Source organism: Podarcis tiliguerta, assembly GCF_965153285.1.
Source record: "Podarcis tiliguerta genome assembly, chromosome: 7".
Taxonomy (NCBI): domain Eukaryota; kingdom Metazoa; phylum Chordata; class Lepidosauria; order Squamata; family Lacertidae; genus Podarcis; species Podarcis tiliguerta.
Window position 1 is genome coordinate 24,719,585 of NC_139540.1, and position 15,268 is coordinate 24,734,852.

The 15,268-nt window shown below is 42.8% G+C and overlaps 1 protein-coding gene across 1 annotated transcript; it reads left to right on the plus strand.

Annotated features, from left to right (window-relative positions):
• Window positions 1-3,118: 3,118 nt before the first annotated feature.
• On the plus strand, window positions 3,119-12,481 carry CFAP418 (cilia and flagella associated protein 418). The gene is made up of 6 exons (XM_083451430.1): window positions 3,119-4,111; window positions 5,322-5,421; window positions 6,042-6,112; window positions 7,567-7,632; window positions 8,661-8,756; window positions 9,285-12,481. Exons 1-6 carry the CDS (start codon window positions 3,939-3,941, stop codon window positions 9,442-9,444), a joined length of 666 nt encoding a protein of 221 aa, XP_083307556.1. The 5' UTR covers window positions 3,119-3,938; the 3' UTR covers window positions 9,445-12,481.
• The last annotated feature ends 2,787 nt before the right edge of the window (window positions 12,482-15,268 follow it).

Here is a 15,268-nt window from a genome sequence, read left to right on the forward strand (position 1 = left end):
CCTGAGGTACCACGTTAGCTAATGGGGCCTCCCACTGCTGCCGCCACCGCACAATTTTTGTTCTCATCCTGAAGCAAAGTTCTTAACCTGAGGTACTATTTCTGGGTTAGCGGAGTCTGTAACCTGAAGCATCTGTAACCTGAAGCATCTGTAAACCGAGGTACCACTGTACAAAGAACAAGCTTCCATTTGAGATTCAGGAAACGCTGGGAAAGGAAATGAAGCTGCCATCGGAGGTGGTAACAATGAAACTGACCAATCACCATGCTAGATTCCAACTCCTACTTCACACATTAAACGTCCGCTTCTGTCTGAGACTCAGGAAACACTGTGACAGGAAATGAGGCCGCCATCGGGGGTAGCAACAGAACTGACAATTCACCACACTGTTCAACGGAACTAACAATTCACCGTGCTAAAGAAGAAACTAAAAAATTTAAAAGTTTTAGTTTCTTCTCCCGTTAGATTCACAAAATGTTTAGGGGTAGAAAAAAAGCAGTGAGTGCCTGTAAAGCAGCAGCAGCGGGTTCCAATTGGATTTCACTGAAAGCCACCACTTCCCCACGAGCAAGGGAAGTTGCAAGGAAAGCAGGGAACCTGTGGGGGCACCACCTCTTGGGGATCTGCTGCCTGAGGTGGCTGCCTCAGCCTTCCTCATGGCCAGGGAAGCCCTGGTCTCAACAAACAAAGGAATTGAGGAGGGGGTGAGATCCAAATAAAGAGATATGGAACACTGCTGTGCGATCATACCCCAGTTCTATTTTAGCCCCCTGCCCAGGGGAGAGGTGGTTTTGGCAAGCAGGTGATGGTAGGCAGGGCTGGTGAGTAAAATAAGCAAGGACACAGCATAATAAATATATATACACTTCCAAGAGTGTGAAGGGAAGATGGGGCGGTGCTCCTTTGTCTTTGAAGCTCAGACATCAAGCAACTGAAAATTGGTCAAAACTATGTGAGTGATGTATTCATCACCAATATGGCTCATCCTCCACCCCCCACACTTTCCCCATCACTTTGCTTACAGCAGAAAGACTTATCTTACGGGGAAGAAACAGCTTTGTTACGCAAGAGCTCCAAATCAGCTTAAGTTGTGCAAGCTGAATTTGCCAGCATGGGATTGAATTCCCCTGAAAACAGTCTGAGAGCATACTCTATCTCTATCCGTTCTGATATTGCTGTCCATGTACACATGTACATGGGCACTTGCTAAAGCTGGTCGGGAACTGAGCCAAAAGCGAGAAGGTGCTATTTTGTATTGCAAATGTGCGCCGCTGCATTTCTGAGGGACACCTGAAAGGCTGCCAACAACGTATTTGACTTGTGCATTCCTTAAGCCCCTTGCACTGAAGGAACAAGTGCTCCCTTTCCACATGTGATGTATTTTGAGACAAAAGGTTTCTTTAAGATGTCCCCCCCCCCCCCCGCAAGCCTTCAGGCTCCTCCTGATCCTTTTTCAAATTACAGAGATGATGGTATACCAGGGAGAATTGTGATTAGTCTAAACTCTCCACAGCTGCGAGGGATGGATGTAAAAATTCCACTTGAGGATCCACAACTTCTGGACTCAATTTACCTACATGACACCACGACCTAAACCAAGGGAGTGCTTGAAAAAGACTTGGAGAGGCATCAGGGCTATTCAGTTTCTTCCATAGCATCAGCCACTGAGGGGCTCACAACCGCCCTGCCCAACACGTCTGTCATTATAGGGCAGTGATATTATAGGAGCCTTGAGAGGTGGAGGAAGGGGAACGGAACAACAATATAAAAAGCTCCAAGTACAAGAGAATCTAAAGAGGGCTTGCAATTCATTACTTATGGTACCAAGAGGATTATAAAACACCTTGTAACTGAAAGGCTTCGCCTGTAGCTGTTAAGGACTGCAGGCTTTGCTTTTTCTTTTTAAAGAAAAAAAGGAGTCTGACGAATGTTGAACGATCTTGGCAGGAGAAATCCAGCAATAGGTTTTCTGTCATTCTGCTTAGAAGAGACAATGATTCTTGTTCAGAGGGGCTCTTCTGATTGTTTCCTTGGGTTACCAATCAAACACAACATAACAGAGCATTCCCTCTCTGTCACTTTTATGAATGAATAGAAAGAGACAATAGTGGCCACATGCCAAGGACTTTGAACACCAAACAGCACACCAAACAGCATTTTATACCTATACACATTTGGAATATTTCATGGTACCTGTGCAGGCCCGAAGAATAATAGTTATTATAAGGCTGATAAAATTCAAGAGAGGAGAATACACACGTTTCTTAATTACACTTCCTGCATAAAATGTCAAGCTGCACTGGTTTGCAAAGAGGATAGATAGACAGATAGATAGATATGTAATATAAATAACGAAAAATGGTAAGAGTAACAAACATGGACTTAGTTTGAGCTGATTTGTTCCTCATAAACTATTTGCTCCATCATCATAGCTTAATAAACAAATTAATTAAAGTGTAGAGAGAGAGAAATATGTGGCATGACTATTCAATAGTTGACCACCTTTCTATAAATTGATCATTCTTAGTGTTGTATATTTTTAGTCCTGAAATGGAATATAAATTTAAGTAAACAGGGCAACTATATGTCATTTGCCCTGCTAGCAAGGTAGGTGGTGCTGTTGCTTGCCTTAGTGTATTTCATAGAATCATAAAATCGTAGAATTTCAGAGGTGGAAGGGATCCTAAGGGTCATCTAGTCCAACCCCCTGCCATGCAGGAATGAGAAAGAGCAGAGGAGGCCACTTTGAACCCACAACCGCTCAGCCACATTGTTTTATTTTGTATCAAAAAAGGAGTGCTCTTATTTTAAAAGAAAACATCACAGAGTTGCAAATGTGCAGGGATTAAAAAGCTGTGGCCTCCCAGATGTTGTCAGACTCCAAGTCCCTAATACCACTTCAGTGGCATTTGCAAACAGTTGTACCCCCATAGTTGATTGATACAAATAAAGATGGATTCACATAGAACCTGAGTTTGAAAGGCATACATATTACAGCCATCTTAGTCCTATAGTAACTTCCAGGAGAAAATTCTATGCACCCTTGCAATCTTACACACCTGTCTACTCACATCCCACGGGCATCAGTGGGGCTTAGTCCCAGACAAGGTTGCATAGGGCTGCAGCCTTGGAAAGTAAGTTCCATTGAGTACAACGAGGCTTACTTCCGAGTAAGCATTAGAAGATGCTCTGTGGTCCAAACAAGAGAAAGAAAACGTAGGAGACTGTCATATGACAGCAAGGAGAACAACTGCGATTCGGTACAGAATAAAAAAGGGGGTTGCGCTTGTCGTAAAACAAAAGACCAAACAAACATGTATCAATTCGAAAGAGCATTTTTTTTTACAAAAAAAAATGCCCATTGTAAAGCTATTTGGGGAATAAATTTATAACTGCCCTTGTTGGAAAGCCAAACCCCAGTGCTCTCTGTTGCACGGTGCATCCTTATAGATGTCTGCCAAAATGTTTATAATGATATTTTAACTGTGCTTAATCTTGTTAAATCATTTTAGGCGGTTGTGGCGGCGAAGCAGCCTAACAGGAGACATTGCACAGGCAGACGTTGCATTCCAAAGTGAGCTCAGTTGTTGTGCAAGAGGCAACACGTATGTTCTGTAGTCGTGGCCGAGTGGTTAAGGCGATGGACTAGAAATCCATTGGGGTCTCCCCGCGCAGGTTCGAATCCTGCCGACTACGTGCGAGACAAAAAAAATAAATTTTGTCTACGTGCTTCGTGAATGTGACGTTCTGCTTTTAACTTTCAATCCCAGACTTTAATGAATAGGTTTTGTTTATTTATTTATTTAACCATTCTCCGCGGCGGCTTAGACGCGGGGGCGGAGGGGGCGGGGAGCGCCTGCCCTCACCCTTCTTCCCCCCCCCCGCTGCTACCACGGCAACGAGGGGAAGGGGGGTGAGAGACGTGAGGAGAGGCTAAGATGGCGGACGACCTGGATGAGCTGCTGGACGAGGTAGAGAACAAGTTCTGCCGCCTCTCGAGGCGAGACTGTTCGGAGCGAGGCCGGCCGGGCCAGGGGCGGAAAAGGAACCGCTTCCGCGAGGAGGAAGAAGAGGCCGAAGCCGAGGCTGCCGCGGCTGGGGAGAGGGCCAGGTGAGCACTGCGCATGCTCGCGCTTTCCTTCTCCTGCTCTCCCCCCGCCCCTCCGAGATGCCCCTAAAGGGGAGCGCAGTTTCAAAGAGAAGTATGAACGACACTTCCGGTTCCCAGTTAGCGTGTAGTGCAAACTTCAGAAAGCTCCGAAGCCTTTAAAAATAAAATCCCTCATTTTCTAAGCGTGTTTAGGTTGCACTCACCAAGCGAAGTTACTATGAAAGTTGCCCAATTGAATTAAGTGATACTTCGAGTAAGCATGCAACCGTTTGCGCATCTCAGGCTTTTCCCACCTTCCACCCACCCAGCCTTTGGGCAACCCACGCAGAGAAAAAGAAGAAAATACAACAAGGGCACCAAAGAAGTGCTTGGGCGGAACATGCCTTTCCCTTGCCTTGTTTCTTGTGCGTGATGATGATACTCCTGGCCCGCACAGGAGCGTGTTCGAGCGGAAACCAGAAATGAGGGTTGTGCGCGACTCTTCCGCGTATTCTACCTCTGTGGGTGCCGCTTAGTCTCTCCGTTCTACTACTCCCTCCCTCGTTTCCAGGCGACGTGACGCGCGACCACCCAGCTGTTACTGCTGCCAGATTCTTACCTTGCATGAACACACCAGCGTTTCCCAATTCCTTCAGACTATCCCCATCTCTGCATCTTTTTAACATTCTCCAACACCCCCTCTGGCTTATCTTCCAGACAGTTTACCCCTCTTCTCCATCCACCAACTGCTCCACTGAATTATGTCAAACCCAGGGAAGATGCATCTCAAGCCACAGTTGAAGACCACAGTCTGTGCATTTATTTATTTTATTTCATAAAACTTAGGCACTGCAAACAAACTAACCAACAACGTGGTTTACAGAAGATAAAACAGTAAAATAAAATATTTAAAAAATCACAACCCCGCTTTAAAACATGCAAAAGTTAAAACACTAAAACTGCTTAAAATTACCTCAGCTTTCTAAGCATCCTGGCAGGCTTGCATAAGTAGCAAGTATTATGGATGAACAATCATTGCTTCCTCTCACCTTTGTGGGAAACTGTGTTTGGCCACTGTGCACACTGCGGATACTTGGAGACAAAACATGTCGTTTTCACGTATGACAATTGCCACTGGGGTTTTAACTGTTTGAAGCGGCTGTCCCCATACTTTGGCCAGCGTCTTCTAAATAAACTTACCAAAAGATGCTCCTCTTCCATTTCTTTCCAGATTTTCCAAAGTATTGACAAAAGGTGCTAGTGAAGAAGAAGACATAGATGACATAATTAAAGATATCATCGACGAAAACAGCTATGCCAAAAATCTTGTGGTAGGTCAAGACAAAGCAACCTCTGAGGAAAGGGAAAGTTGTGGGGGGGTGTCAGAACCTTTGAAGAAGAAAGCCAGATGAAAAGGGAAAGTGGTGAAAGTCTACAGTAAGAATAGACAACCTTCCCCCGCAGTCAAGGACGGGGTTCCCTCAGGAGTAATCCGTCAGGGCTGCATGGTGGTGGTGGGCAGAACCAAAGCCAAGGAAGCAGAGAAAAAGTGTTCTGGATTCCCTAATCTGGAATAAAGCTAACACTGCTTCAGTTGTCACATCAGATTAGAATTTGTAGTCCTACGCATCAGCCAGAGCCATTTACTCCAGTCCAGAACCCAAAGTTCACATTAAGAGAATGGGTACATCCTTAGTGGAGGAAGGAAAATACTGCCTGACTGATGGAGCAGTGTGGTTCCCCATGTATCCTTGCTGCAGCTGACTGCGGAAATGGGAGCCATTTGTGAAGCCCTCATGTTGTTTGCTGCTTTTCTACCCTCTTGTATTCCTCCTCTTCGAGTAGACTTCTGGTCCTTGTTATTTGGAAACAAAAGCAGGAAAGCTTTACCGTGCTGCTGGTTTGTGTTAAGAGGTCCCCATCTCTCTCTCTCTCTCTCTCTCTTTATTAGAAACATAAATCTAAGTCACCTAGCCCTGCATCTGAAAACAGAACTACCTCCATTCAAGCTCATGGTAAGAGGTAAGTAAAAATAACATGAGTGAGTAAATGCTTTGAACAGTAAACAGCTAATTTCAACTTAACTCTATTGACAGTCAGTAAACAAAAGAATGCATGGGTTGGATCAAGTGACTTAGTTGCACTAAGAGGGCAAGCCTGTACACACTTACCTGAGAGTAAGTCCTATTGAACTCAGTGGGATTTACTTTTTGCCGTTAGTTCTCATTGAAATCAATGGGACTTGTGTTATTTACATTGCACCCTTGGGTAGGTCACTGCCCCAAAGAGCTTGCAATCTAAATTTCAGGATAAGCAAAACAACAGTGGAAGGTAAGGCAGGGGCAAATTGGAAGAACGGTCTGGCTATTTCATTTACATGTGCAACGGTTTAGGCTGCAATCTAATGCCAGGTTATCGGAGACTAAGCCCCATCGAACACAAGGGTACTTCCATATAGCTATTTCTAGAATATCACTGTTCATCAGAAGCTAACTATATCTGTTTTCTCAGAAGTAAATTTGTCTATGTTCAACATGGGAACGAGAAGGTTCTGCCAAAAGATCCATATAGGGTACGTGTATTTTGAGGGTGGATTAGAAGGACGAGTCTTACCCAGGACACAGTTTCAAACTGCAGTGGTACCTCGGGTTACAGACGCTTCAGGTTACAGAAATAAACCAGAAATAGTACCTCCAGTTAAGAACTTTGCTTCAGGATGAGAACAGAAATCATGTGGTGGCAGCGGGAGGCCCTATTAGCTAAAGTGGTACCTCAGGTTAAGAACAGTTTCAGGTTAAGAATGGACCTCTGGAACAAATTAAGTTCTTAACCTGAGGTACCACTGTACAGGACAGCAAGGAAGAAAGGGCAGATTCATTTGAATCATTGCTAACTTTTCACTTTGATTTCAATGGCACCTAAGTGCAACTAGCATAGCATGGATCAAACCCTATGTTTTCAGTGGACAGAATTTTATTGCTGTGTTGCATTATTGCTGGTTAGGGCAGCCAGATGCAAAAGAGAACAGGGCTCCTACATCTTTAATAGCTGTGCAGAAGATGGAATTTCAGCATGTGTGTTTGGCAAGCTATGCTCTACTCTTTAGCCTCTGGTCTCCCTAATGCTGACAGTTTTGTGAGTATGTGGGAGCACCAGTTGATGCTTATGAAGAAATGGTAGTAGAAGAAAGTGTTTGGTAGAAACCCTGCAGGTTCTGGAGTATTTCCCTTCCAGTTGGGTTTTTTTGCCCCCAAGATACATATATCATGCAGATAATAATATTGCCATTTCTTCTGAATTGTCCTGCCTTATAGTTCTACAAACAAAAGGTTTGCTGAAAAGGTACACATGCTCACTAGCGTAATGACACCTGAGAAATCAAATGATGCAAACTTTGCAGGCAAATGGTTTAAGGTGGGGTTTTTTTTTCTTCTTCTTCAAAACTATTTCAAGGCTTTCCAATTTAATTCTTATAGATGTTGCCCTGTATACCTTGGTGGAAGCAGCGCGCCGCATGGTATAGGAACAAATATTTCTCAGAGGTAGGCATTTAAAAATAAATAAATACTGGCAATTGCATTATGAGACCTTCATGTGTCTCTTACTGCTATATTAGGAAGGAACATACTGTAAGCTGCTGCTTTATACTGAATCAGACTGTTGGTCCATCTGGCATAGTATTGTTTACACGGACTGGCAGCAACCCTCTGGCATTTCAGACAGAGGCATTTCTCATTCCTTCTTGGAGATGGCTGGGACTGAACCTGGGAGCTTTTGCACCATCTGTGACCCTCTCCACCCCCACCCAAGCTGCTGCACACAGTTATCTCAGCCTGTGGTCTGGTAGCCACAAGGAGTCAGTCTGAGTTCACTGTTCAGCTGCATCAGCCAGTGGCAAGCCAGGTGAGAAAAGCCCCCAGCACATGCAGGATTCAACCCATGTTTGTTTAGATTTCTGTATACCACTAGCATTCGTCTACTTGCTTACCCATGTTAAAGAAGCATATGAATCAGAAACACAGAGGATCTTGGATATATGTTCACATAGTTTTACAGACATGATCCTCTTGCGAGGAGGGAAGTGGTGAGAGATCAGCTGTGATGTGCCAAAAAGGTCGGTTGTCATAAGGATTTTTCCTAGGCTAACTTCTTCCTGTAAAATGGAGGCACCCAAGCTTTTACCCATATATAGAAATAAGAATTGAAAATTGAATTAATAACTACAAGAGTTGCAGCCTTTAATCAACTGAGGTTTTATCTTACTGAATGGTAAGAACCGATTTTAATTAGTGGAGGTTAATTTTAAACAGTAGCACTGAAAGCTTACAGTGTAACCGTTCTGTTTAAAGTTTAGTCTAGTTCTGGTGTGTTAGGAAATGTGAAACAGAATATTCCTTTCCTTGTAACAGCTGTTTATTAAATTGTGAGTTTTTTCACACTTCTGTCAAGATTTAAGAAATGCACCTATTATGAGATTGGATAATATGAACAAGTTTAATAAGTTAAGAAATTAGTTCATTGAACTGTTTCATGTGTTTAATCTATAATGTTTGTAATCTTTTTTGGACAGAACCTGTGATCAGCTGCGCTGTACTGCATGTGACTTCCGCGTTTTGCAATACAATGACTTTCAGTGGGATCAGTCATGTGATTACCTCTTTTTCAGGTATGCTTTGCGGGTCATATTGATAGGAATATTTGATGTGACCTATATGGTAGTGGGGTATCATATAAATGCTGTGGTCCGTAAATGTTCTGATATCAACTTTACAGAATTGCAGGTGTGGATATTTCAGTACATAGATTGGGGGGAAAGCCTATAGCAGAAAGACCCAAAGGCTTTCATTTCAGTGACAAGGATAGAGTGTCTTTGTTTTGCTTGGTCCATCTGGCATAGTATTGTCTACACGGACTGGCAGCAACCCTCTGGCCAATAGCAGAAAGACCCAAAGGCTTTCATTTCAGTGACAAGGGTAGAGTGTCTTTGTCTTGCTTCCACACTGTGGCTAATTGGGCAATGATTGGCTGTGTAGTTCTGAGGGAGTTGGTTTTTTTTTATTATTATTATTATTATTATTATTATTATTATTATTATTATCCCATCCATCTGACTGAGTTGCCCCAGCCAGTCCAACAAATGTAAAAGCATAATAAAAGAAGAACGCTGTTGAAATAGAATATTTTTGATTGGTAGGAATAACATGCCTGAATTCCGCAAGTTGAGGACGAAGATGCTAACCAAGAAAGGATCGAGGGCCTATGCTTGTCAGTGCACTTGGAGATCAATAGATGAATTAACAGACCTCACTGTGGATCGACAGCTCCGCTGGGTTTGCAGCAAACACGTCGAATGAAGTTGTCTTTGTCATCCACATGCTCATTTCTGTATGAAGACCATCTGTTCACTGCTCGGCATCACGAGTGATGAATTGAGTGTGTTCCGTGTACACTTAGATCTTGATAATCCAAATACAAACCGTGGACTTTGCCTTGTCTGCAATTCCCTTGTGAACTAATGGAACTGGGGGGTGGGGGGGGGCACAGTAAGCCGGAGACCTTCCTCGGCCTAGAGGACCAGGCTGGCAGAACTGTTGAGTACTTCCAGTGTAGCAGGAAGTGAAGCTGAAAGGAAACAAGGTCTGGGTCCTAGAAGGCATCCCACAAATGTAGAAGCGAGAGAGACATCTGAAAAGAAAGAGAAATCGGCCTCAGCTAATACTTGGGTTAGAACACTTTTTGAATATGCGTGTGGGATATTTTGGCTTTGGCTTTTTACCTGCACATGTGTATGCAGTGAGCCAATCTTCAAATTAATATCATTTCGGAGTTGTTTTAGCAGGATGCTGAAGCTTGCTTTCAGAGCAAGAGCAAATAGCTTGGACGGTCCAGCAATGGGAAGGAAAATGACACGACAGCTCCAGCATTTTAATAAGCTCATTTCTAATTGTGAGGCAAGTCCTTAGACTGCAGTCTTTATGCACGTCATTCCAGGAATCAGCCCCACTGGACACAGTACTTGCTTCTAAGTAAACATAACCAGAGTTGATCTAGGGTGGATCTTTTTCCACTCCCTTAAGTCTGCAATCCTGTGCACACTCACTTGGAACAAAGTCCCACTGAATTCAGTAGGACTTACTTCTGAGTAGTATGCATTGGATTCAGCCACTCAAAGCTGTTCATGTAAATGATATTGCGATGGAGCCTAAACAATTTTTTTGCAATGATATTCAAAATCAATGTATTTTTTTTGCGGGGGACAAGGTAAACATCCTATTAGGTGTAGGATTATTCCACCTTCACTGACACTCTGCAATTTTTAAGTTATCAGAAAACTGTTGTTAGATGTCTATTTCAGTTGTCTTTTGAGACTTTCAGTGCATCCACATTCTATGTTTTAATCTTTGTATCGGAATACCAAATATAATCAAAGCTGTTCAGAACTCTTGCATCCCCATTTCCATCTTAAAAAAAGAATTGAGCCCAGTGTTAGTCAGACCCAGAGTGGATATATTGAAATGAACTGGACTTGCATAACTGAATTCCCTTGATTTCAGTGGGTCTGCTCAGAGGATGACTTAGCAGGGTTGTATGATTTTGAGTTGTATGATTTAGCTGATCCTGAATTATTTTCTCAACCAACACATGTAGCACTATTCCAGGAGTTTTTTCTGTAGCACTGAAAGTTTAAAAGCGCATTGAAGCGTAAACAATTGTAGCAAGCAAGTGGCACTCAGAATGTGGGAAACAATAGCACATTTGGGGGAAAATTGTTGCTCATATGATCTCAAAACACATCATCCTATGCAAGGAATTTCTTTTAGACCATGTAATCTGTTTAGAATCAGAGTATAAATAACTTGGATATACTTTCTTTGAAACGAAAATATGGAATCTAAAAGTCCACAAGACAGAAATCGTTCACTCTAATTTCTCTGTAATGCTAGAGTCATTAAAAGTTGTATTCTTGGCATATCTGAGTAAGTTGGTTAAATTTCATATGTTAATTGCCTGTTGTATTTGTTCTTTTTGGCCCCCATGGGCCAACACATGCCTGAAATGTTAAATACATGCATAGTTTGGTATTTATGAAATAAGGAATGTGAAACCCACTGAATAATTAGTAAACAGCACTATATAAATACTGATTATTATTATTATTATCATCATTATTATTGAGAGATGGGGTTGGGAGTGAATATAAATATTGGTTACTGATGGGAGGCAGGGTTTGGTGTGACTGATCCTAGCCAGATTTGGTGGCTGGACCTAAGATGTTTTTAGACTAGGAATGAGGAGTCCAAATGTTGGACTCCCAACTCCCATCAGCCTAGCCAACAGTCAGGAAAGTTGGGAGATGTAGTCCAACAACATGTGGAGGGCATCCCTGACTTAGACAGTGGTTGACACAGCAAACACCACTAGATTCTATCATCTTTAAGAGCTAGTTCTGTGCAGTGTAAGCCAGCAGGTTCCTCAGATACAAATTCACTAGGTGACCTTAGACAAAGCACCGGTCCTACACGCACACCATCTGCAGTATGTGGAGAATAGCACAGGCCAGTCTTATCAGGTTACTGTTGGAATTACTGAACTACTGTGCTTGAAGAACTTCAAAAGCCTAAAAGGTGCTATATACACTGTTGACCTGTGTCTGTGTTACAAACAAGTACAGCAATTTGACTTCTCAAACAAGACTTCAACTCGGGGGGTGGGAGGGAATTAAAGAAAAGGATCTGATCTGGACTTGGATTGTAGATGAAATAGAAACAGTAATTGGCAATTTAAAATATTGCAGACTATATCTGAAAGATTATAAATATTACACATTTTACACAGCACAAGACATTAAGTATCATGTATTTATGTGCCCATAAAGTGTTTGATCACCTTCATTGGTCCTTTTCATTTTGTGTCTTGGAAAGAATAAATTTTGGTAAATATTCTACACAGGTAATCAGAGCTCTATATTGTCCAATAATGACAAGAGTCCACGTCAACCGATGTGATTGACGGAGTTTTAAAACACATAGGGGAACTGAACAGAGATGTCCCCTTTTCCCTCTGTTATTGGTTCCTTTGTTAGAACCATTAGCTGAAACTCTTCGTAAGAATACAAAAATGTTGAGTGTCATAACAAATGAGCAAGAACATAAAAGAAAGCAAAGCTAATTCACTTTGATAACTGAATCTGGGAGGGGTGGTATTCAGAGTAGGATGTTATTTGCTTTTCATTTGACTTACCTGGTTGATCTTCTGTTACACGCTCTGTGTGGGTCACGGACGTATTATTCTTTCCTACCTGTATTACTGTCTGATAATGGAAGTTGTACTTGATGTTTTGTTTGTTTTTTAAAATTAAAACACACGCTATAAATGCAAAGCACAGTATTATCCCCTGCAGTCCTGTAGTTTTCATTCTCTCAGTAATGTTGGCAGCTCAGGTCTCTGAAACCTGCAGGATTTAGGGGCTAAGTGGGCATGGACAGAGTTGATTATTTGGTTCTGAGCCATCTGTTGGGAAAGCAGTTGACCTACATAGGCAGTCTGAAGGGAGGGCTTCACAATGCCACGTCTGAAGCCAAATAGGATTCTTTCCCCCCTCACAGTTGCTGAAAGGGGGGGGGGTTATTTACATGAACCCTTTGCTCATGGCGAATGAGATACCCCAACTGTTTGCCATGAGAAAACTCCATGAATGGGATTGCAAAACCTTCCAGCGACTATTCAGGGATAAGAGCATCCAACTGCAAGCAGACCAAGTATATGAACTAGCCCCAGTATGATTCACAAAAATATCATCATCCTTTTCCATGTTTTTCCCAGCGCACACTAGCTTTTGGTCAACCCGGCTTTGACTTGTACAAGTTGGTTTGCTGGATGCTTCAAATCAAAATTCATACTGAGAGACCCTGATCACACTTAGAAATTGATGGAACACATTGTTAGCAATGTTGGTCTGTGTCCACTCCTGCTGACTTTTATTTATTATTTTTATTTATTAAATTTCTATACCACCCTTCACCTGAGGATCACAGGGGAGTTTCCAATGTACGGAGAATGTATAAGGTAGTCCTATTCAAAATGGAATCTTCAGAGTGTTTTTATAATTTTAATGCCATCTGTGAGTCTGGTACTTTTACAGAGTACAGTGGTACCTCAGGTTAAGTACTTAATTCGTTCCGGAGGTCCGTTCTTAACCTGAAACTGTTCTTAACCTGAAGCACCACTTTAGCTAATGGGGCCTCCTGCTGCTGCTGCGCCACCGGAACACGATTTCTGTTCTCATCCTGAAGCAAAGTTCTTAACGCGAGGTACTATTTCTCGGTTAGCGGAGTCTGTAACCTGAAGCGTATGTAACCTGAAGCATATGTAACCCGAGGTACCACTGTACAAGAGGATGGTGTTTGCTCTGAGGAGCTTATAAAGGTCACACCATACATTTAAAGCTCACTTATACCACTTCTACAGTCATTGCTCCTCACCACCATCCCCTCAAAAATCCTGGGAATTGTAGTTTGTCCCCACAGAGCTTCTGTTCCCAGCAGCCTTAACAAACTACCATTCCCAGCCATGTGCTTTAAATGTAACAGGGGAAACAACAGAGGAAGGGAAAGCTGATTGGTTTTTCACAGTTGACTGAAAAATCAATGCTGGTTGTGGGCAAATAGAACAAAATATATATGCAGAGATTTGTGGATAATTGACAGGTGAGTGATCACCACCATCCTCTCAAAGTGGACCTGTTTGCGTGGGGGGGATAAAAAGTTCTCTCAGTGGGGCAATAAGGTTCTGCACCCCTCCTTCAGAAGTAAAAACACTGGATTTCCCCTGTTATGTCTACAGTGGTACCTCAGCTTACAGTAACTTCAGGTTACAGATGCTTCAGGTTACAGACTCCGCTAACCCAGAAATAGTACCTCAGGTTAAGAACTTTTCTTCAGGATGAGAACACAAATTGCACAGCGGCAGTGGGAGGCCCCATTAGCTAAAGTGGTACCTCAGGTTAAGAACAGTTTCAGGTTAACTTAACGAATTAAGTTCTTAACCTGAGGTACCACTGTACTTTGTATGATGCTGCTCCTGCCCTGTGCTTTTAGCATTAGCCAGGCACCCAAAATTTGTTGTTGTTGTTTAGTCGTTTAGTCGTGTCCGACTCTTTGTGACCCCATGGACCAGAGCACGCCAGGCACTCCTGTCTTCCACTGCCTCACGCAGTTTGGTCAGACTCATGTCTGTAGCTTCGAGAACACTGTCCAACCATCTCGTCCTCTGTCGTCCCCTTCTCCTTGTGCCCTCCATCTTTCCCAACATCAGGGTCTTTTCCAGGGAGTCTTCTCTTCTCATGAGGTGGCCAAAGTATTGGAGCCTCAGCTTCAGGATCTGTCCTTCCAGTGAGCACTCAGGGCTGATTTCCTTAAGAATGGATAGTTTCGATCTTCTTGCAGTCCATGGGACTCTCAAGAGTCTCCTCCAGCACCATAATTCAAAAGCATCAATTCTTCGGCGATCAGCCTTCTTGATGGTCCAGCTCTCACTTCCATACATCACTTCTGGGAAAACCATGGCTTTTACTATACGGACCTTTGTTGGCAAGGTGATGTCTCTGCTTTTTAAGATGCTGTCTAGGTTTGCCATCGCCTTTCTCCCAAGGAGCAGGCGTCTTTTAATTTCGTGACTGCTGTCACCATCTGCAGTGATCATGGAGCCCAAAAAAGTAAAATCTCTCACTGCCTCCATTTCTTCCCCTTCTATTTGCCAGGAGGTGATGGGACCAGTGGCCATGATCTTCGTTTTTTTGATGTTGAGCTTCAGACCATATTTTGCGCTCTCCTCTTTCACCCTCATTAAAAGGTTCTTTAATTCCTCCTCACTTTCTGCCATCAAGGTGGTGTCATCTGCATATCTGAGGTTGTTGATTTTTCTTCCGGCGATCTTAATTCCGGCTTGGGATTCATCCAGTCCAGCCTTTCGTATGATGAATTCTGCATATAAGTTAAATAACCAGGGAGACAATATACAGCCTTGCCGTACTCCTTTCCCAATTTTGAACCAATCAGTTGTTCCATATCCAGTTCTAACTGTAGCTTCTTGTCCCACATAGAGATTTCTCAGGAGAAATTAAGCTGAACCAAATCAGCATTTTATTTCTATATGAGGAAAAGCCCTTTTAGCAGCTTA

Coding starts and splice junctions, on each gene's coding strand:
- CFAP418 (XM_083451430.1), top strand. CDS start 3,939: ATGGCGGACGACCTGGATGAGCTGCTGGACGAGGTAGAGAACAAGTTC. Junction 5,422..6,041: donor GCTATGCCAAAAATCTTGTG/GTAGGTCAAGAC, acceptor TCTCTTTATTAG/AAACATAAATCTAAGTCACC. Junction 7,633..8,660: donor GGAACAAATATTTCTCAGAG/GTAGGCATTTAA, acceptor TTTTTTGGACAG/AACCTGTGATCAGCTGCGCT.